This window comes from Pseudorca crassidens, chromosome 15, assembly GCF_039906515.1.
Source record: "Pseudorca crassidens isolate mPseCra1 chromosome 15, mPseCra1.hap1, whole genome shotgun sequence".
Lineage (NCBI taxonomy): Eukaryota > Metazoa > Chordata > Mammalia > Artiodactyla > Delphinidae > Pseudorca > Pseudorca crassidens.
In genome coordinates, this window is record NC_090310.1 from 23,335,899 (window position 1) to 23,359,456 (window position 23,558).

Genomic DNA, 23,558 nt, shown 5'->3' on the forward strand with positions numbered 1-23,558 from the left:
TGAAATTGCTGGATCATATGGTATCTGTATGTTTAGCCTTTCATGGAATGGCCAAACCGTTTAGAGTTTACAGCAGAGCAGCTGTACCATTTTACATGCCCACCAGCAACGTACAGGATTCCAATTTCTCCACATCTGTGCCGACACTTGTTATTTTCTGTTTGTTTTTTTAATAACCATCCTAGTGAGCATGAGGCCCCTGGAATTTTTATTTTTTTATACCTTCCTTAGTCTTCCCCAACAGACTGACGTGTTGATGGCTGGGATTATGCTTTAATTGGCAGCAACATGGTGTGAGAGTTAATATAGGGGCTGAGCTCGCATCCTGTCCTACTTTATGATTTCTTGAGTCACTTGCCTTCTCTGAGCTGGAATCCCTTCGTCTGTAAAATGGAAATTTCTAGGGCTATTGAGGGGAAGAAGTGAGATTGAGCCTTAACTTGCCAGGGTCAGTGCCTGGCCTAGGGTGATTTCTCCATAAAGGTTTGCTGTAATTAACCATGTTCATAACTTTCCAGGCCCAGGCCCCAGTAACTTGAATAAATGTTTGTTAAATGAATCAGCCCTTCGATATTGCTCAATTAGCCTTCTTTTCTGTTTCTACCAACTGTTCCCCAAATTCCAGACAGCTGTCTTGCAAACTGATCACTCCCAAGACAGAGAGAAAGAGTGGCTCGATCAAGGGAACGGCTTCCCTGGAAAAATAGAACATGAAAACCTTGATATGCTTGTGTTGGGGGCGGAGCACCGGGAGGGCACAGGGAGCTTGTGTCCTGCTAAGGGAAGGAAGACTAAAAGAAGCTCTTAGATGACAAACAGCCTTCTTAGAAAGGTGATGACACCAGGAAGCTGCCTCGTTGAGGGTTCAGTCAGTGGCCTCAGGGGCGGGAAAGAGCAGCTCTCTAGCTCTCTCCACTCCAGAAAGCACTCTCCACTTAGAGAGGGCTTGAGGGCCTCTTAGGCGCTGAGGGCTCAGGAGCTGGCCTCAGGCCCCTCTCTCTCCATCCATCTCTTGAGCTGGCAGCCGGGGGTGAGCAGGCTCCCACCCGGTCGGCCGCCGGGCAGCTTTCTCTGGCTCTGGGGACGCTTCCAGAATCCACCTCTTCTCACCCTCCAGCCACACTGGCCTTCCCTCTGTTCTTGAACACACCGGCTTGGTTCTTCCCTCTTCTCACTTGCTGTTCTCTCTGCCTGGCGTGTCCCCCGCCTCCAAGCTCACCTCACAGAGAGGCCTCGCCCTCCGACCACCGTGGCTCACATAGGGGTCCCCGCGTGTGCCCGATCGGTCACCACTCTCTTGCCTGAGTTTTCTTGCTTTCTTTTTTAATATTTATTTTCTTTTTTAATTTTTATTTCTTTATTTGTGGTTCGCGGGCCTCTCACCGCTGTGGCCTCTCCCGTTGCGGAGCACAGGCTCCAGACGCGCAGGCGCAGCGGCCATGGCTCACGGGCCCAGCCGCTCCGCGGCATGTGGGATCTTCCCGGACCGGGGCACGAATCCGTGTCCCCTGCATCGGCAGGCAGACTCTCAACCACTGCGCCACCAGGGAAGCCCTATTTTGTGTTTTTAAATGAAATATTTCTAACGTGAAACAATAAAACAAACAGCCGTGTGCCCACCTCCCAGACTTGACAAGGGCTAATGTTCTGCGCTACTTGCTTACTTTAGATCTTTCCTTTTAATCAACTTTATCGAAGTATAATTTACATACAACAAATACATACATTTTAAATATATAGTTTATTGATTTGGGGGCAAATGCACCTGTGTAACCACTACCACAATCAAGATACAGAATATCTCCGTATCCCCAGAGAGGCCCCTCACCTCCCGTAGCCTGCAGGAGTTTTCTTCCTGGTACTCAACGTTATCTGAAATCACCTCATTCATGACTTTTTTAGTCTGTTTCCTGTCTGTCTTCACCGCCAGAGTGTATGTTCTACAAAGGCAGGGACCGTATCCCATTCCCAGTCCAGGCACATGGTAGGCCCACACGCAGTCTATGGAAGCCGTGATATTGTCTTCATTATCCTTGTGTGTACACATCCCGACACACATGTCTGAGGATATCTGTGGGGTAAGTTGCTGGGAATGGAACTATTGGGTTAAAGAATATTTACTCTTTTCTTGTTATCACAAAAGAGACATCTACCCCCCTTCCTCTTGTCTATCCAGGGTTTCTCAACCTCAGCACCGTTGCCATTTGGGGCTGGATCATTCTTTGGGGCCCAGGACTTACACTAGATTTGGGTATCCTACAAAGGGAAGGGTTCCAGGAGCATCCCTGACCCCAGTTGTGACAACCCAGAATGTCTCCAGACATTGGCAAATGTCCCCAGTTGAGAACCACTGGTCTGTGTACGTGGGCTAATTTCTTGCCATCCTAAATTGTTCCTCAGTTGAGCCCATCCCTAAACAAACTACCCTCGATGACTGGATTGGTTGAATCCATTTTTTGCCCTGTTTATGCAGCTCAGCTGACTGAATTACAAGTCCTGATCGCTGTCTTTACAGCTACATCATCAAAGGAGATGCTGGTTTGTTTTAGAAGCAGGGAAGGCATTACTCTGACTTATAAACCTGGGAGGAGCAAAAAGTCCACAGGACATGAATGGCTTCTCCATGGCCTGGGCACCAGCATAATTCACAGCATTCTTTGCCTGAGGACAAATATGTCTTCAGGGTCATGCTCTGAAGATGCGGCATCTTCCAGGCCTTCAAGAACAAGAATGGAAACCCCTAGCAAATGCGTAAAGGGCTCTGAACTTCTTTGATTACTCAGGACACTGAGTTGGCCGTTTCTTTCTTGAAAAATCTGCAAGCTTATGTGCCCAGAGCTGGACAGCAGGAACCTAAAGGGTGAAGGAGGACAGGTGGGGACCCAGTGACGTGAAGAGGCAGGTCCCATCTAGAGGGCACTGCATTGTGGCCAGATGTTGCCAGGTGGGAACGTGGGCCCAGCCTTGCCAGACCTTCCTGTTTTTCAAGAAAGACAAGAAATCCAGACTTTTTTAGTGTGAAAAATCTTGATTCTTATATTTTATAATTATCAGCGAGGAATTATCTGTTTAAACATGATGTGAACCAAACAAAACGCATCTACAGGCTGCCAGTCTGCAACCTCTGAGTTAATTTACAAGGTTGTTTCTCGTTTGGGGACTAAGTCGCTCGGTTCAGAAATCTTTTCCTTTGACTCTTCATCTAGTCAACAAATCTTTATTGAGTATCTACGGAGCATTGTTCTAGAGCTGCCGCTTGGCATTAATTTGCTCAAATGACTGACACCAAAAGGGATAGAGATTATGGGTGTGTGAGTGGGTTGGTGGATGAAGAATGGATGGATAGATGGATAGGCAGATAGATCAATCTGATCTTTTAGAGATACATGCTAAAATATTGCAGATGAAATAATGTGATGTTTGGGAATTACTTCAGAATAATACAGGGAGTTGAACTAGGGGATAGGTGAATCAGGACTGGCCATGTGATGATAATTGTTGAAGCTGAGTGATGGTGGCTATGAGGAGGTTCCTTATACTCTTCTACCTTCTTTTGAATATGATTGGAAATTTCCCATACTAAAAATATTTGTTTTAATGTCCTTATCAGTTAGAAATGCACTCTGAAAGAGATACAGGTAAAATGACGTCATGTCTGGGACTTGGTTTAAAATATTCAGCTAAAAATTTTCACAAGTCAGGGTATAGATGTGCTATGATCTGAATGTTTGTGTTCCCCTCCCCACCACCTACAAATGTGCATGTTGGAATCCTGACACCCAGTATGATGGTGTTAGAAGGTGGAGCCTTCGGGAGGGTGATTAGGTCATGAAGGTGGAGCCCCCCTTGAATGGGATTAGTGCTCTTACTAAAACTCCAGAGAGCTTCCCAGCCCCCTGCTGAGGATACAGTGAGAAGTCCGCAACCCTGAAGAGGGCCCTCACCCGACCATGTAGGCACCCTGATGTCCCAGCCTCCAGAGCTGTGAAAAATAAATTTCTGTTGTTTATAAGCTACCCTGTCTGTGGTATTTTGTTATTATAGCAGCCTGTATGGACTAAGACAAGATGAAACATCCTTCAGCAAAATGTTGATAATTGGTACAATTGGGTGATGGGTATGTGGAGATTCTTGGAACTGGCGTGTTTAATTTGTATACGGTTGAAATTTTCTACAGTTAAGAAAATGTTTAAAGGGATAGAGAGGTGGGGGCCTCTTGTTTCTAGGTACTTTTGGAAGTATGGAGTCATACACTGGGTGCGTATGTGAATTTCCCATGAGTGTGGTAGTGTTGACAGCAGAGGAATGGGTACTCTTTAACAAGGGATGTCACAGTCTGAGCTTGCCTTGGTGAGGCAAGAAGCATGGGCTCTATTGTGGACTCAGCCTGCAGCTTGAGAACAGATTTCTCACCTGGATGGTTTTCCTGCAGGGTGGTCTTCCTGTTACCCTGCAGGGAGGCAGAATAGCACAATGGTCAGAGAATCTGGAATCAGCCTCCCTGGCTCCAGGTGCCAGCACTACCACTTTCTAGCTGTGTGTAGCCTTGGACATGTTTCTGAGCCTCTGTTTCCTCTGAGCCTCAGTTTCCTCTCTCATTAAATGTAACACTCATATCTCACAGACTCGTTATGAAGATTGAACTAATAATTACATGTTAAGTACTTAGCACAGAGCTCGACATGTAGCATTTATTTATTCTCATTATTGATGCTTTTGTTCTTACTACATTGTGGCTGCTCTGAAACATTCTAAGAGCAGAACGAACTTTCTGAAATAGATGGAAGAAAATACGTGGGGACAGAGGCTAAAAGAAGTCAAAGAAAGAGGCACTTACTGTTAGCTGATCCACCCACAGAAGTCCATTTGTGAGCTGCTAGAATCAGTTTCCTGCATGATAGGTACAAAAAGAATACAAAAAAAATGCACCTTCCTGACCATATCCTTCCTCCGCAGAATGAGGTAGAACTGGGGGAGCTGCTTCTGTCACTGAATTATCTCCCGAGTGCTGGGAGACTGAACGTTGATGTCATTCGAGCCAAGCAACTTCTTCAGACAGATGTGAGCCAAGGTTCAGGTACTGTGTGGCCTCTCCTTCCCCCATTTCTTTAACAAGCCATCTATGTTTGTTTGGCACAAGGGACCTGATTTTCTTTTTCTGCATCCTGGATACTATTAATTAACGCGACCCTTTGAGGGTGAAATAGCATCCATATCTAGGTTGTTAGTTCAAGAGGAAGAATGAACGATCGGTTGTTTCTTAGGATGAGGCAGGTAAGTGATACCATTCCAGTTACTCCATTTGAAGCAGGGGTTTGACCGAGACCAGGTGTGATGACTACTGAAATCTAGATCCTCTTTGTACACATGCAGCCCCAAAGAAGTTAACTTGCCTTTCCATATGCTATGCATGTAATGCAGACACCATGCTCCAGGTGGCGGTAGCGTGCACTGACCATGCATTCTAATCTGTGAGAGCAGTGGACACACCCTGAGGTTCTTTTCCCAGCCCTTTTCAAGAGTAGCGTAAGTCTTTATAAATCCCAGCTCTGAAAAGGCTGTTGTATTTAAAGTGCCTATAACACACCAATTCAAACGTGACTTTTAATGAAATACAACAGATTCCATTCCATTTGTATGTAGCTTTCCCATGACCGCAAAGGATATTATCGTGAAAGCAGCCACGGTTGCTCAGTAGGGGACGTACCGTCTTCTCTAAGTGCCGTAGCTAAGATAAATTACTTTTGCTATAAAGTGACAGCTGAATTTAGAAGACAACTTGTAGTCTCAAAAACCACATTATAGGGCTTCCCTGGTGGCGCAGTGGTTGAGAGTCCGCCTGCCGATGCAGGGGACACGGGTTCGTGCCCCGGTCCGGGAGGATCCCACATGCCGCGGAGCGGCTGGGCCCGTGAGCCATGGCCGCTGAGCCTGCGCGTCCGGAGCCTGTGCTCCGCAGCGGGAGAGGCCACAACAGTGAGAGGCCCGCGTACCGAAAAAGAAAAAAAAAAAACACGTTATGAAAACAGGTTTTGAAGGGACCAGTAGAGGGAATGGTATTAAGGCTGGAGAGTTTCAGAATCACCACAGTGGGAGAGTCAGTATGATAAAATGATTAAAGGCTCCGGAGTCAAACTGCCTGGAACCAAAGCCTAGTTCTACTGTTTATAAATAATGTGGGCTTGAGGAAGTTATATATACTTCCCCATATATAAGTATATATACTTATAACCTCTATAAGCCTCAATTTCTTCATCTGAAAAATTGAGATAATAACAGTATTCATCTCACTGGGTTGTTTAAACAAATACAAAATTAGATAATGTACATGAATCTCTTTGTAAACCATAAAGTGATCTGAGAATGACAGTTATAATTCTGTTTTTCCCTGTACGGGCTATGGGCTCACTGACATGTTAATGGGTCTCTAAGGGCAGAAAACTAGGACAGGCTCTGGGTCTAGCTCTTCTTCCACTAGCCTGATCTTAAGCAAATCATTTCCTGTCTTGAGTCCTGAGTTTCTTCATCTGTAAAATGAACACAATGCCTGACACACGGGAGGAGCTCAATAAATTTTGGATGGCTAGAGTAAGAGAGAAAGGGGTGAGCAGAAAAGCAGCTGGATGGGAAAAAGGAAGAATATGTAATAGATGGATAGATGGGAAAATGGATGAATGAAAGGAGGAGTGGAAACCTGGAATGGATGGACTGATGAGAAACGAAAGGATGGGTCAGTGGTTGGGCTGTCAAATGGATGGGAAGTTGGATGGATAGGTGGATGGGTGGATGGATGGATAGGTGGATGGATGGATGGATTAATGGATGGATGGATGGATGGATGGATGGGTGGATGGATGGATGGATGGATAGATGGATGGATAGATGGATGGATGGATGGATGGATAGATGGATGGATGGATGGATGGATGGATAGATGGATGGATGGATGGATGGATGGATAGCTGGATGGGTGGATGGATGGATAGGTGGATGGGTGGATGGATGGATAGGTGGATGGATGGATGGATGGATAGGTGGATGGATGGCTGGATGGATAGATGGGTGGATGGTTGGATGGATGGATAGGTGGATGGATGGCTGGATGGATAGATGGATGGATGGCTGGATGGATAGATGGATGGATGGATGGATGGATAGGTGGATGGGTGGATGGATGGATAGGTGGATGGGTGGATGGATGGATAGATGGATGGATGGATGGATGGATAGGTGGATGGGTGGATGGATGGATAGGTGGATGGGTGGATGGATGGATAGATGGATGGATGGATGCATGGATAGATGGATGGATGGATGGATTGGGTTTCCTGATCTCCAACGCTATGATTCTGCATCCAATTCTCAGATCCCTTTGTGAAAATCCAGCTGGTACATGGACTCAAGCTTGTGAAAACAAAGAAGACATCCTTCTTAAGAGGCACAATTGATCCTTTCTACAATGAATCCTTCAGCTTCAAAGTTCCCCAAGAAGAACTGGAAAATGCTAGCCTAGTGTTTACAGGTAGGTAGTGTTCCAGACATTGACGAACTGCAGGTGAGGCATATTCAGTGTATTGTCCTAGGGACAGAAGGTGATCTAGAGAGGGTGATGTTTAAGAACTTCGCATCTGGTATTCAGCTACCTGGGTTTGAACTCACCATTTGTGGACTTGGAAAAGATTCATAGAACCACAAAGTATAATTGTTACAAATGTAAATTTTGGAGCCAGATTTCCTGGCCCTTCCACATAATTACTAAAGTCTTGGGCAAGTTACTTAGCCCAGGGGCTTCCAACCCCCAGTTTGCGGACTGGTACTGGTCTGCGGCCTGTTAGGAACCAGGCTGCACAGCTGGAGGTGAGCGGCGGGGGAGCAAGCGAAGCGTCATCTGCTGCACCCCGTTACTCACATTACTGCCTGAACCATCGCCCCCATCGCTCGTATTATCGCCTGAACAACCGTTCCACCCCCAACCTCCGTCTGTGGAAAAATTGTCTTCCATGAAACCGGTCCCTGGTGCCAAAAAAGTTGGGGACCGCTGACTTAGCCTCTCTGAGCCTCAGTTTCTTCCATCTATAAAACGTGAGCAATAATAGTACTTGCTTCATAGGTTTGTCGTGAAGATTAAGTAAATTGTGTCTTTGAGATAATAATAAGTGCTGTGTTAGCTTTGACAATATGATGATTCAAGTGGCTTACGGTCTAATAGGGAAACATGAGAAAATAGGATCACCTAACTCCGAGAGGAGGATTTTGAAAGGCTTCCCAGAGGACATGGTATTTAAGTAGAGGCTTCAGGTGCCACACTCTGGCTGAATCTATTGTTTCCAGCGTGTAATTTAATCTACTGTTTCCAGAGTGTATTAGTTATCACCCCAAACTTTAGTGGCTTAAAATAATCAACACTTATTATCTCATAGTTCCTGTAGGTCAAGAATCCAGTCATAGATTCACTGGGTGCTTCTGGCTGAGGTTCTCTGGCAAGGCTGCAATTAAGGTATTGGTGAGGGCTGCAGTCTCATCTGAAGTCTCAACTGGAGGTAGGGTGGGGATCTGTTTTCAAGATCTCTCACATAGTTGTTGGCAGGAATCGTTCCTTGCAAAATGTTGGCTTGAGACCTCAGTTCCTTCCTGGGTGTTATCCAGTGACCTTGCCCACATGGGCTGCTTCAAAGGGCAGTGCACAACATGGCAGATGGCTTCCATTAGAGTGGGCAAGTGAGGGAGTAAGAGAGGGTAAGCAAGACGGAAGCTCAAGTCTTTATGTAACCCAGTCTTGGAAGTGACGTCCTATCACTTTTGCCATATTCCACTCATTAGAAGCAACTCGCTAGGTCCAGCTCACATTCAAAGGGAGGGGATGATACAAGGGTGTGAGCAACTCGCTAGGTCCAGCTCACATTCAAGGGGAGGGGAGGATACAAGGGTGTGAGCAACTTGCTAGGTCCAGCTCACATTCAAGGGGAGGGAGGATACAAGGGTGTGAGCAACTCGCTAGGTCCAGCTCACATTCAAGGGGAGGGGAGGATACAAGGGTGTGAGCAATACGCTAGGTCCAGCTCACATTCAAGGGGAGGGGAGGATACAAGGGTGTGAGCAATTCGCTAGGTCCAGCTCACATTCAAGGGGAGGGGAGGATACAAGGGTGTGAGCAATTCGCTAGGTCCAGCTCACATTCAAGGGGAGGGGAGGATACAAGGGTGTGAGCAACTCGCTAGGTCCAGCTCACATTCAAGGGGAGGGGAGGATACAAGGGTGTGGATACTGGAAGGCAGGGATCATTGGAGCCATTTTAGAAGCTGCCCCCCCCCACCCGGCACAGGGTAATTAGTAGAAGTAATGGTTATTATTTCCCGTGTCCTTTTCATAGACGTCCCCTGTGTGGTTGCTAATATTCATCGTAGTGCACCCTGTCAAGTCAACATCATCCTCGTCCATTTACAGGGCAGGGGCCTGAGGCCTAAGACATAAGCAGTCCACCCAGGGTCTCAAGCTGGTAAGAGTCAGGCTTCAAGCTCTGGTCTTGCTAGCTCCTAAAATCAAGGGATCTGCATTTCCTCAAACACCCAAGTAGTGCTGGCATTAGGGATCTGACGTCATACTTTGAGGAGTCCTGCTCCAGAGTGGAAACCTTCATCTGTTTAGATCCAGTCTAGAATCCTTGGTGCAGGTGTCCCAAGAAAGCAGGCCATGGCTGAAAAATCCTTGCATGCAATCCTTCCGCTGCACAAGCTCATCGCTTCTCATCCCCAAGGTTGCTAATGTTCCGTGCTCCAAGACCCCTCCGAGGCAGACTGGTTCTGGGCTTTCTCAAGACCTGTCACCCAGAGAGTCTGCATCTAATCAGGGCCACCTGCCCTAGCAGATGTAATGATTTCTGATAGAGCCTGTGATGGCTTCTGTCCAGATTGAGTTACCAACAGACAAGGACCCCACTCCCTGGAAGGTTTCAGGTCAAGACAAGACAGTGATTCCACTGACTCCTTAAAAGTAGCCAGCAGGCAGTGGGAACCATATTGAACCAAGACTGGATCCAAGTATGGAATATCGATTCCTACATCCCTCCTGAGAATAAAGGACTTAACGTTGCACCTTTAGATCAGGAAGGGGTTCGGGCAGGGGGCGGGTTGCATTGGGAGAGCCTGCGTGGAAAGTCCTGACACTTTTGTATTTTACTTAAAATTTTATGACAAAAGTAGCACATGCTTGTGAGTGATACAACCGAAGGATGTGTATGGACGGAGAATCAGAAGAACAGAGGGGTTCATTGCATAGCCTGGGTGCTGACTTTGTGGCCTTGGGCAAGAGCTGCGTGCTTTGGTTTTCTCATCTGTAAAACAGGGATAACCATACAAGGAGACCTCAAAGGGCTGTTATGTAGATTAAATGAGATCCATTCATAATCAATGCTGAGCACTGTGCCAGGCACAAAGCAAGCCCTCAGCTAACTGTTAACTATTAGTAAAAGGAAATTTTACTCTCTTCTTCACCCTCCTTCCAGGCCCTTCTCCCTGAACTCGCCACCTTTAACGTCCCGGTGTGTCTCACTCCACACTTTTCCCCTTGTTCACACAAACGTCATCCACATATGGAAGAGTCAGTTCTTTGAAAAAGTTATTCATTAATCCAGAACTGTGTATTAAGCAGTCCCTGCTCTTGTGGAGGTTTCTGGACCATTCTGTGAACGTCACTCTGAAACTTGCTTCTGTTTCATTAACAATGAACATGTTCAGTCCCTCCAGGTCAATGCAAGTATGAATGGATCTAACTCTTTGTTTTTAATAACTGCATTATGTACCATCACATGGTATACTGTGATAAAACGCCAAGGTTCCTCATTCTGGGGGCAGGGGTAGGAGTGTATGACAGAGCTTCAGAGCATGTGATAGGAACTCTGGAGTACCCTCCCCAGAAAAATACACAATAGGACAGAAAATTTTGCACACAGTTCAGAGGTGTTTTGAACCCCCTGAATCCCATATGTGAGGCCAATATGGCAGAAGCCTCAAACCGGAGTGGCGCTCCCAGCCCCGCCTCCCCAACGTACATCTCTCATTTGACATCCCCCCTCCCCCAACTTTAGGGGGCAGTTGTCAGCTGCGGCCATCAGCAAGGCCTGTGCTCTCCATTTGTGGAAGACCTGCTTCTCTCCTTTAAAGGTTGGCGTTTCAGGCCCCTAGCTCGGGTTTCTCTCCTCAGGTTAAAAGCCCATTGAAAATATTCTTTGTAGAGCAGGAAGGATTGCAGGCCTCTGTGCCCCCTTAAGCAAGGAATTCTCAAGCCTGGCTGTACTTTAGAATCAGCTGGGAGCTTTAAACTGCTACCAGTGGCCAGATGCCACCTCAGAGACTCTGATTCAGCCGGGCTAAGCTGGGGTCCTGGGCTCTCTATAAATATCTATATTTTTAAAGCCCCCCAGATATTTCTAATGCTCAGTCAGCCTTCCGAGCCACAGCTTTGAGTGGAAATCCCAGCTGGGGTGGCATTTTACATAAAGGCCACTGGCTGGAATAATAAAGAAATGTAGATTAAGCTGGTATCTATCTAGGCAAAGCTGTGATTCTCCTGAATTCAAATGCATAAGGTTCTAACTTGCTTTATTTATCCACTGGGGGAAAGAGCTGTCACCTCTAGGCTAAGCATCTGAAAGCCAGTCCATTAGCATGTTTCCAAACACCTAACAAAAGGAAGGTTGATCTGCAGTTGAAGCATTTGTGGAGAATCCTGGTAAAAGCCTGTAATTAGCTGGTGGGCTGGGCTTTCTGAACAGTTCCTTTCCTGTGTGGGTTGAGGGTTCTTCTGCAGGTTGCAATCAGGTGATTTCTGCAGCTTACGTTTAAAAGAAAAGAGGGGAAAAATGGCTTTTTGACTCCTGAGACAGCAGCCTGAGGTCCAGAGGCCTTCCAGGTAGTCAAGTGGAGTCACTGGGCTTATTGGGCTGTTATTGGAAGTAGGAGGAAAAAAGAAAAGAAAGAAAAAAGGAAACGTAGCTTGATCACAGCTCTTCGAAACATTAAAAATAGAATTGCCATATGATCCAGCAGTTCTACTTCTGGGCATGTGCCCAAAAGAATTGAAAGCAGAACTCAGACATATTTGTACACTCGTGTTCAAAGCAGCCTTACTCACAACAGCTAAAAAGAGTGGGGATGGGAGCAGGCAACCCAAGTGTGCACTGATGGATGCATAAATGGGTAAACGAATGTGGTGTGTCTATACAGTGGCATGTTATTCAGCCTTCAAAGGAAGGAAACTGACGTCTGCTCCTACGTGGATGAACTAGAGGACATTATGCTAAGTAATAAGCCAGATATAAAAGGACAAATAGTGTGTCATTCCCTTTATATGACGTACTTAGAGTAATCAAATTGATAGGGACAGAAAGTAGAATAGAGTTACCAGGGGCAGAGGGGAGGGGAGAATGGGGAGTTAGTATTTAGTGGGTACAGAGTTTTAGTTCGAGAGGATGAAAAGATTCTGGAGATGGATGGTGGTGATGGGTGGCTGCACAATGCGAATTGTCTTAACGCCACCGTATACCTTACAATGGTTAAAATGGTAAATTTTATGTTACATGTATTTTACCACAATTTAAAAAAAGGAGAGAGACAAGAAATGTAGCTTGAGCTCCGCAGAACCCCAGTGGTTCAGCATAGCTCCTGGATGCTGAGGCCAGACCCTTGCAGACTGTCCTCCCTGAGGGGGTGAATGCAGTGGTTAGGGGCCAGACCCTTGAGCCAGATGCCCAAGGTTGAGTCCGTGATCTTGGCACTTTCCTTGGCCTCTCTTTGCCTCAGCTTCCTCATCTGTAAAATGGGGACAGTGGCCCTTACTTCAGTAGATGTTGTCAAGCCCGAAATGAGTTAATATATGTGAAGGCTTAGAATGGTGCTTGGCTCAGAGAAAGTGCTCCTTCAGTATTAGCTACTAGTATTGCTACTTGATAGACACCAGATTTATGCAGCCAGATGCCATCTTAAAGCTTCTGAAAGAAGACAGGTAATTATACATAAATAAATAATATGTTCTACCCACTTTGTCAATTTAGAGTCTGAGATTCTGTGGAAAGTCCAAAAAGGAAAGGACTTATTTTACAGACTTACCTGGGTGGGGTATTGTCTCATCTTCCTGTCCCTCTCCTTCTGAGTGTCAGAGGAAGACCCTCTGTCTGCTTGGAGGTGAAGTTTGGGGGAGATCGCTAGGTTAGAAGGAACTAAAGTTTATGTCATGCTCCTCTGGCCCTATGCCTCTGTCTGTTTCCCCTAAGTACCCTGGGCTTCCTGGCCTTCTGAAAAGCATTCAAAGCTCTTACTCATCTGGTGACCTTAGTCAGGAGGCACTTAGCTTAGAAAAGATTCCCAATGCCTGGGGGCAGCAGGAGTGGGGACCCGCTGCCTACAGGCGGCCTCTGACGGCAGAGCTGGGGGCGGGCAGGGTCCAGCTGCCCAAGACAGGAGCTAACCAGGCATCCGTCCCCACCAAATGAATTTTTTTTGAGCACCTACTATGTGCCTGGCACTGTGCTGGTTGCTCCTTATTCAGTAGGACAACCAGACGTTCCTGACACGTGTTCTCATGGAGCTTCCCTCTGGAGGGAGACATCAATCCAATGCCACAGCAAAGCGATGTAATTGTGAGTTGGCCTAGGGGTTATGAAGCAGAGAAGCAGGGCCTATTGTAGAAGTGCCCGAGCCAGTCTGGGGAGTGAGAGGAGGTGACGTGTGAGCTGGGAGCTGAAGGGTGTAGGGAGGGAGAGGAGATCAGGCAGGGCTGGAGGAGACATTTCAGCCTGGTGCTAACGGGCGCTAACCCATGCCCTGCTGCCCTCCCGTCCTGTTAGAATTTCTCAAGGCAGCTGCTGTAGGAATTGGCCTGGGCATAGGCTTCGAAGGGGGCCTGTCAGTGATAACCAGTGCCGGGCGGCTGCAGAACACCGGGGAAGGGAAGCCAGGCAATGAATGACGCTCCTAGCTTTTTGCCAACGCTTAGTGTCTCTAGCCAGGACTAGAGAACTTGGCACCTCAGACTTTCACATGCAAAGGCGTTCCCCAGGGAATTGTTAAAATGCAGATTCTGACTCCGTCTGGGGCGGGGCCTGGGATTCTGCATTTCTAACAGCAGCCAGGTGTGCCGATGCCGCAGGTCTGCAGACCATGCTTTGGGGAGCAGATATGGAGAGACCCAGAAAGTGCTTCAGGGTGAGTGACAGTCTTTCTGCCTGTGTTAGAAAGAATCAGACTCTCCAGCTGTGATCCTCACCTCTGCACATCATTAGATTCTTAACCCCATCTGTACATTCGTTATTACGTGGGGACTTAAAAAGACCCTGATGCCCAGGCCCTGGCCCCGAGCAGCCGAATCGGCCAGGGCATTTGTATCTGGGGTGTGTGTGGATGTGTGTGTGTGTGTTTATCAAAGCTTCCCAGGTGGATCTCTTGCACAGCCTGGGTTGGCAAGCGTTTGCCCGTCCTGTTCTTCCTCCCTCCCGACCCCACTGTCTGCTTGGAGGCTTCCCAGGGCCCCCTGTGAGAGCGAGTTCCAAGGCACCTGGTCTGTTTTCCATAATTGCTTGGCTTTCTGCAGCTGTAGCATCAAATTGGTTAATTGTATCTGCTGGTGAGATGAGACAGGTGGGAGGCGTGGAGGAGAATGAGAGGGGAGGTCTGGAGCACAGCGTGCTGCCCTCTTACCTGGAAAGACCTCAGGGTTGAATGGGCAACAGAGGACATGCTGGAAAAGTGTTGGGGTTTGAGAAGTGGAGCAGTGGGTTTCTAGCCGAGGAGAGAAGGGCAAGCCAGTCTGAGAGGGGCATAGCCATTCTGTGAGAGCCAGAAACGCCGTTGAGATCAAGATGCTGTGGGTTTGTTCTGGGACACAGATGTTCCCCAGCATCTGGCCTCGGCCCACCTATGCCCTGCCCCCTTTCTGCAGCCTCCGCAGGCTCTGACTTCTCCCAGCCCTGCTCACTCGGTACCAGGCCTAGCTCTGCCTCCTGGAGAGATGGTCGCATCGCCACTCAGAGTATGGATGGAAGTGAGATGCAATTTGGTTCAGATGTCACCTTTACCACTCAGCAAGTGCCTGTGACCTTGGGTAATTGGTATCCCTCTTCTGAGCCTCAGTTTCCTCCCCTGTTATAACATTCCAGTCTCAACAATTCATATAAAGAGCTTTAGGGGCTTCCCTGGTGGCGCAGTGGTTGAGAGTCCGCCTGCCGATGCAGGGGACACAGGTTCATGCCCCGGTCCGGGAAGATCCCACATGCCATGGAGCGGCTGGGCCCGTGAGCCATGGCCGCTGAGCCTGGGCGTCCGGAGCCTGTGCTCAGCAGCAGGAGAGGCCACAGCAGTGAGAGGCCTGCGTACTGCAAAAAAAAAAAAAAAAAAAAAGAGCTTTAGGCAGTGCCTTGTACATAGTTAGTGCTCAAGAAATACCAGATTGGGTTTCCCTGGTGGCGCAGTGGTTAAGAATCCGCCTGCCCATGCAGGGGACACAGGTTCGAGCCCTGGTCCGGGAAGATCCCACATTGCTGTGGAGCAGCTAGGCCCGTGCGCCACAACTACTGAGCCTGCGCTCTAGAGTCTTCAAGCCACAGCTACTGAAGCCCTCGCGCCTAGAGCCCGTGCTCAGCAACAAGAGAAGCCAGCGCAATGGGAGACCCTCGCGCCGCAGCGAAGAGTGACCTCCGCTCGCGGCAGCTAGAGAAAGCCCGTGCGCAGCAACAGAAGAACTAATGCAGCCAATCAATAAATCTATAGAAAAAAGAGAGAGATACCAGATTGATGATGATGGTGAGATTAATGGACGCTGCCATAGAGGAGTGGACACTGGAATTACACAGACTTGGGTTTGCATCTTGGCCTCACTGTTAACCAGCTGTGTGACTTCAAGCAAATGACTCCACCTCTCTGAGTCCCAACTTTCTCTTGTGTAAAATCTAGCAAATCATTCCTATTATGGGAATTAAAGGCAGATCATCATGTGGACCTGTCCATCCCAGAAGTGACCCCTTAGAAATCCATACCTACTGTTTTAAAAATCGCAGTGTGTGTGAGTTGAAACACTGGCACTTCTGAGGTTACTGGCTCAGCCCAGCTGCCTGTGGTTGTCTCCCTCACCTAATCACCGTCACCCCAGAGCTGCCAGCTGGTACAGCGTCCAGGAGCCAGGGATGGACACTGAAGCTGTGTGGACTCAGCCACAGGACCAGGCCAGCTTGTGCTGCCTTTAGTGCCCTGGGTTTGGCAGTGTGTGCGGGGCTGGCAGTAGGCACTTGGCTCCAGACCCAGTCACGGGCAGTGAGCGGCAGAGTGGGAAGACTAAAGCCTCCACTTTCTAGCCAGAGGGCCTTGAAAGTGGGCCCCTGGAAGCCAGAATGAGAAAGATTGCAGAGAGGAGGCGCTCCAGGAGGGATCCCATAAGCTTATGTATAAACTCCTGAGCTCATCCCAAGCTGCGCGTGAGTGGAGATGGCCCTACACAGTGTATCAGAGACTTTGAGAACTGAATCACAGGGTAGACCCCTGGGGGACACACGTGAGGCACACATAGGGATAGCACTGCAAAGGCTTTGCAAACTGAACTGGCATCGGAATGACAGCACATGAAGGCAGGTTAGAACTTGCAGTCTGAACCTAATCTTTGATCAGTTGCCTGCTACAGCTAAAAAAATCAACATATTCAGTAGGATTTCGACAAGACCTAGACTGTCATAATACAAGATCGAAATGTCCAGGATACAGATTACCTGGTTTATGAAGAACCAGAAAATCTGGCAAGTTCCTAGAGTAAATATAATCAGCAGACACCAACCACAAGATGACCCAGGTATTGGAATTATCAGACAAAGACATTAAAGCAGCTGTTACAACCATGCTTCGGGAAGTAAGAGTGAACCCTCTTAAAAAGAACGATAAGATAGAAAAGACAGCAGATCAACAGATATAGAAATAGAAGATATAAAAGAAAAAACCCAAATGGAAATTTTAGAACTGAAAAGTACAGTCACTGAAATGAAATATTCACTGGATGGACTCAATAGCAGACTGGAGGAAACAGAGGGAAGAGTTGGTGAACTTGAAGAGAGATCAAGCGAAATTAGGCAATCTGAACAACAGAGAATAAAAAAAATTCTCTGGGGGTGGGGGAAGATGAAAAGAAGGGGAAAAAAGACCTATGGAGAAATATTAAGAAGTCTAATATTTATGTCACATGAATCCCAGAAGGAGAGAAGAGAAACAGTGGGGAGCATTGGGATGAGGGTGGATGACCCCAGCTCAGCAGGACCACTACTGTCCTTCCCTTCCCAGAACACATCAGCAAGTCATGAGTAGACAGTATTGCATTGTGGACAAAGTCAGCCAGACCTGGCTTCACACTCTGTGTGATTGTGGGCAAGTTGCTTTACGTCTCTGAGCCTCAGTTTCCTTGTCTGAACAATGGGAACAGTAATACTGATACTTGTAGTTATCGTGAGGCTCCTATGTACTCAGTATCTCATTGAATCTTTCAACAACCATATAAGGTGTGATCTCTTTGATGGCCATCTTTCAGTTGGGGAAACTGAAGCTCAGAGAAGGGAAGTGCAATGAATTGAGTCAACTGCAGAGCCTGAGAGAACATCCCCACAAGACTGTCCTCGCTTCAGGCTCAGTGGTCCCCAGCTCAGGGGTCCCCAGGACCACCCTCACTTCATGCCAGTTGGCTACAAGTTCGCAGTCCCTGTGACCACCCTCAGGTTTAATAATTTACCAGAATGACACACAGAACTCAGGAAAGCACTACTTATGACTACAGTTTTATGATAGCGAAAGGGTACAAATTAAAATCAGCCCAGGAAAGAGACGCACGGGGCAGAGTCCAGGGGATCCCGTCATCTTCTCCCTGTGGAGTCATGGGCAGCGAGCGGTACCTCCTCCTGGTCACTAAGGGTGACAGTGTGCACAGAGTATTGCCAACCAGGGAGGCTTACCGAGCCTTTGATGTCCAGCCTTCTGACTGGGGCTTGATCACACGCTGTCTGGTGGCTGACCTTCCGTCTCGAGCGCCTCCCGGAGGTCCAGCTCGTGTCTTAGTCATCACTTTCTCCAGGGGTCTGAACTGAACTGCGAGGCCAAAAGCTCCCATCATAAATCACGTTGTTAGTCCCATGGCCAGAGCCCTGAGACACACAAAGGCACTCAGCAGGACATTCCAGGGGCCTGGAGATCACCTCCCAGGAGCCAAGGGCATTGACCACCCCTCGCTTTGGGTAGGTGAATTCTTCACTGCACAGCAAGTAACTAGTCACTTGTGCCAAGTCACCCAGCTGGTGAGTGGTTGAGCTGAGCTTCCCACTCAATCTGTTTGATTCCAAAGCCTTCCTGACTGTTCATCGTACACTTAGGTGTGTATGAATCACCTGGGGATCTTGTTAAAATGCAGGTTCTGAATCAGTAAGTCTGAGATGGGACCTGAGCATCTGTATTTCTAATAAGCGCTAGATGACCCCAGTGCTGGTGTGAGGCCCACAGTTTGAATAGCAAGAAGACCTTTCCTCTGTTCTCCCGTGTTACCCCAATACATCTAGAGCAAGGAAGCCAATATGAGTTTGGAGAATTAGCAGAGGACAGATCAAGTAGAGCCTGTAGGGCAAGAAGCTTGTAATTGTTTTCTAAGTGCTTCGAGACACATTTGGAGGGGTTTTGACCGGGAACTGATAGGATTTGGATAACGTTTTAAAGTGTCATTCCAGCTGTTGAGCTGGGTTGAAGGAGAGCAGGAGGGGGGAGCGAGGCTGCTCCCCACCATGTGCGAGGCTGTGGTGCTGGTCCAGGGGAGAGGTGATGGTGGCTTGGACCAGGGAGGTGGCAGAAGGGTTTCAGAGAAGTAACGTGGTAGGATGTAACTACACAGGCAGAGTCAACAGAACGTGCTGGTGGATTAGATGTAAAGGACCATCCTCTATCTCAGCAGGTTACTTCAGTCTGAACCACGATTTCCTTACCTGTACATCTCAGTTGCCACCTCACAGAGTGGAGTGTTGCAGGGACAAAAGGAAATCCTGTATGTAACATGCTTAGCACAGTGCTTGGTGAGGGCTCTGCAGATCATGGCTTTGACCTTGGATGTGCGCAGACGCGGAACTCCAGCCAAGTCATCAGGAGAGGGAAGCTGAGACCCGTCACCCTGGGGCTCCCCTGGCAGAGCACGGAGCCCGCAGTGGCACCTGCACTTTAGCCTCTTCTCCAGAGGCTCCTTGAGGCTGCCGGAGTCCACCCAGGTGGTAAAACCTGGCTGGATCTTAAACCTTCATTGTGGGCTCCAGTGGCAGCCTTTGAAGACCAGGCCAGCTGCCAGGGTTCCTGGGGATTTTTATTCCATTTGCATGGTTTTTTTAATGATTTTGGTGCCTCTTGATGAAGCCTCGTTCCAGGCAAGTCCCCATGGGGGAGACCATCAGCGGGCTGGGAATTTATCCAGCCATATGTGTGCCTGCAGGGCCTGAGCTACGTGGAGTGAGAAGGGGGCGCCAGTGGAGGCCAGGTTCAGCCTCACCCGTGCCTCAGTGCTGGCTGCAAGCAGTCAGGCCCAGCAGCCAAGGCCAGCACCCGGGGGCGGTTGAGGGGAAGGCTTGTGCGTGAAGTAAAATCAGAAATCGAAAGTATCCTTTCCAGATCTCCCTTCTGTCCATTGCTTTGCCCTGACTTCACCAACCCAGAGCCGCCAGTCAGCTGGAGAAGGCTTAACCTTTAGAATGCCGGGGCCTGCAGGGAACAAGCTGTAGTGTTACCTGTCTCTCTATATTTCGAGGAGAGCTTTCACCGTCATGGAAACAGATGTGGCTTAGAAATCAGAAAACCAGATTCCAGAGCTTCGTTGCTGTATCACGTCGTGAAGGACCTTTTAACATCTTTGAGCCTCCATTCTCCATCCTTCAGATGCACCTAGAATCTACCTTGGGGTTGTTCAGTTTTTTTCCCCTGGTTTCTTATTTTAGATTTCTTTTTTTCCCAGTTTTATTGAGAAATAATTGACCTATATCAGTGTATGTGTTTAAGACATATAGCATGATGGTTTAATTTACATATATTGTGAAATGATCACCACAGTAGGTTTAATTAACATCCATCATCTCATATAGATACAATAAAAAGAAAAGAAAAAACATTTCCCCTTGGGGTGAGAACTCTTAGGGTCTACTCTCTTAACAACTTCCCTGCGTATCGTACTATGTTAACTGTAGTCATCATGTTGTACATTGTATCCCTAGTACTTCTGTATCTTATAATTGGAAGTTTGTACCTTTTGACTTCTTTCTTCCTCTCCCCCCTCCCCTCCCTGACCCTGTTCATTCAGTTTTTAGCAATAATAATAGCAAATAGATATACAGCGTCTCCTACATGCCAGGAACTACTCCAACTGTTTTCATGTGAATTAACTTATTTAATCCTCATAGAAACACTGTGACATGGGCATCGTCATCATTTTAGTGAGGAATGAAGAAACTGAGGCAGCAATAGGGTGAACATCTGGTTCAAGATCCTGGAGCCCGGATTCCGACTCGGGTCATGTCGATCCAGAATCTGGGCTCTCAATCGCTGGGTTTTAACAGCCTCAAATATTTATCAAGCCTCTACTATGTTGAGGTGCTGTGCTTCGTTGCTGGAGAGATAGCAGAAAGACAGAAGTAATCCATCCTTTCACGATGCTGGCATTCTAGTTGGGGTGAGACAAACAAGAAATAAATGAACACCTAAAGATGAGTAAAGTAAGGCAACAGAGAGGGCCTGGAGCATTACTTTAAACTGGGTAACATAAGCTGAGAAAGGGGCAGCCCTGCAAAGATGGGAGAGAGGGACATTCTGGGCAGAGGAAATGGCAAATGCAAAGGCCCTGAGGTAAGAATGAGCTTGTTTTTTCAAAGAAAAGAAAGATGGTTCAGTGGCGAGAGCCTGGTTAATGAGGGGAGTGACTTATGCAGTGAGGTCAGAGTGATAAGTAGGGGCCATGGTCAGGAGCTTAGGTGATAACCTCCCGTGTGCCTAGGACTGTTTGGCACCGGAGAAACGGAAATGAGGAAGGCAGATGTGGCTCTGCCTTCACGAAGGATGGGTGAGCTGACGTGAGTGCAGGGCCCTTAGCACACAGCAGATGCTCAGTGGGTGTAATTTTCTCTTTCCCCGTTTGTAAGTTGACATGAAAACTGCTTCGCTGGGTGTCTGCCGGACCCCCGCCCCCTGCATTAAATCAGGACAGAATGTAGTTGACCTATGGTAATTATTTCTAGAGATGGCCTTAGGCAAGGGCATAATTTACCAGAAAAAAAAAACGACAGCAAAGCATACAAGTGGGTGAAGAATAAGCGGAGTGGGCGGAAGGGCTCATCCTTCCCTCTGTCTCTTGGAGCTGGTGCCCGGGAAGGGAGGGTCTTTGGGGGCTTAACTCTCAGCCACTCCCCTTAGGATCCTGAGTTACAGCATCCGGAAGGGTATCCCCTGGCTTGGTGCCAAACTTCCCAGATTTTATTCTACTTCATTTCATCGGGGCTGCAGAAGCAGAGGAGAGGCAGCCTGTGGATGGTTCGTGGGTGGGGTCCTCTTCCATCCTTGTGCAGGGTCACGTTGGCTTCTCAGTGGCCTCTTCGGTACGGAGAGGCCAGGATACTTAAGAGATGCCTGGACAACCGCGTGATAAAATGAGGGTCCCCAGCCTCATTACAAGAAGTATCCCTACAATCCCAGTGTGTCCCTAAGGCATTTCAGGACGGCAGCAAATCATTCTTCTCCAGGTTACTGAGTGTGACTTGGAAGAATTCACAGAAGAGATAATGGGAGGGGCAGGAATTCAGTTGTAACTCTTCTCCCCACTAATCATAATAGCCAGCCTTTATCAAGGCTCAGTGTGTTCCAGGCACTGTCCCAAGCACTCTCTCAATTGATCCTCACAACCACCAAGTGAGGAACGTACTAGTGTTATTCCCATTTTACAGAGGAGGAAACTCAGAGAGCTCAAGTGACCTCAAAAGGCACTGTATTAGTTAAGGTAAGACGAGCAGCTGTAATAGATCAAATGCTGAGGTTTTGTGGCCCTTCTTTCTTTTTTTTTTTTTTTTGAATTTTTGAATTTTATTTTAGTTTTTTATACAGCAGGTTCTTATTAGTTATCCATTTTATACATATTAGTGTATACATGTCAATCCCAATCTCCCAATTCATCCCACCACCACCACCATCACCCCGCTTTCCCCCCTTGGTGGCCATACGTTTGTTCTCTACATCTGTGTCTCTATTTCTGCCCTGCAAACCTGTTCATCTATACCATTTTTCTAGGTTCCACATATATGTGTTAATATACGATATTTGTTTTTCTCTTTCTGACTTACTCTGTATGACAGTCTCTCTGGCCATCCACATCTCTACAAATGACCCAATTTCATTCCTTTTTATGGCTGAGTAATATTCCATTGTATATATGTGCTACATCTTCTTTATCCATTCATCCGATGATGGGCACTTAGGTTGTTTCCATCTCCGGGCTATTGTAAATAGAGCTGCAATGAACATTTTGGTACATGACTCTTTTTGAATTTTGGTTTTCTCAGGGTATATGCCCAGTAGTGGGATTGCTGCGTCATATGGTAATTCTATTTTTAGTTTTTTAAGGAACCTCCATACTGTTCTCCATAGTGGCTGTATCAGTTTACATTCTCACCAACAGTGCAAGAGGGTTCCCTTTTCTCCACAACTTCTCCAGCATTTGTTGTTTGTAGATTTTCTGATGATGCCCATTCTAACTGGTGTGAGGTGATACCTCATTGTAGCCTTGATTTGCATTTCTCTAATGATTAGTGATGTTGAACATCATTTCATGTGTTTGTTGGCCATCTGTATGTCTTCTTTGGAGAAATGTCTATTTAGATTTTCTGCCCATTTTTGGATTGGGTTGTTTGTTTTTTTGATATTGAGATGCATGAGCTACCTGTATATTTTGGAGATTAATCCTTTGTCAGTTGCTTCTTTTGTAAATATTTTCTCCCATTCTGAGGGTTGTCTTTTCATCTTGTTTACGGTTTCCTTTGCTGTGCAAAAGCTTTTAAGTTTCATTAGGTCCCATTTGTTTATTTTTGTTTTTATTTCCATTTCTCTAGGAGGTGGGTCAAAAAGGATCTTGGTGTGATGTATGTCATAGAGTGTTCTGCCTATGTTTTCCTCTAAGAGTTTTATATTGTCTGGCCTTACATTTAGGTCTTTAATCGTTTTGGGTTTATTTTTGTGTATGGTGTTAGGGAGTGTTCTAATTTCATTCTTTTACATGTAGCTGTCCAATTTTCCCAGCACCACTTATTGAAGAGGCTGTCTTTTCTCCATTATATATTCTTGCCTCTTTTATCAAAGATAAGGTGACCATATGTGTGTGGGTTTATCTCTGGGCTTTCTATCCTGTTCCATTGATCTATATTTCTGTTTTTGTGCCAGTACCATATTGTCTTGATTACTGTAGCTTTGTAGTATAGTCTGAACTCAGGGAGTCTGATTCCTCCAGCTCCATTTTTTTCCCTCAAGATTGCTTTGGCTATT

The 23,558-nt window shown here is 47.1% G+C and overlaps 1 protein-coding gene across 9 annotated transcripts in view; it reads left to right on the forward strand.

Moving 5' to 3' along the window:
• The window catches only part of SYT17 (synaptotagmin 17), a 145,831-nt gene that overhangs the window by 70,187 nt on the left and 52,086 nt on the right, over positions 1 to 23,558 (forward strand). For all 9 annotated transcript variants that reach the window (XM_067706528.1, XM_067706521.1, XM_067706522.1 and 6 more), the window contains 2 exons: positions 4,957 to 5,077; positions 7,367 to 7,522. In XM_067706528.1, coding sequence (XP_067562629.1) covers positions 4,957 to 5,077; positions 7,367 to 7,522 — 277 coding nt within the window. The remainder of the gene's footprint in view (positions 1 to 4,956; positions 5,078 to 7,366; positions 7,523 to 23,558) is intronic.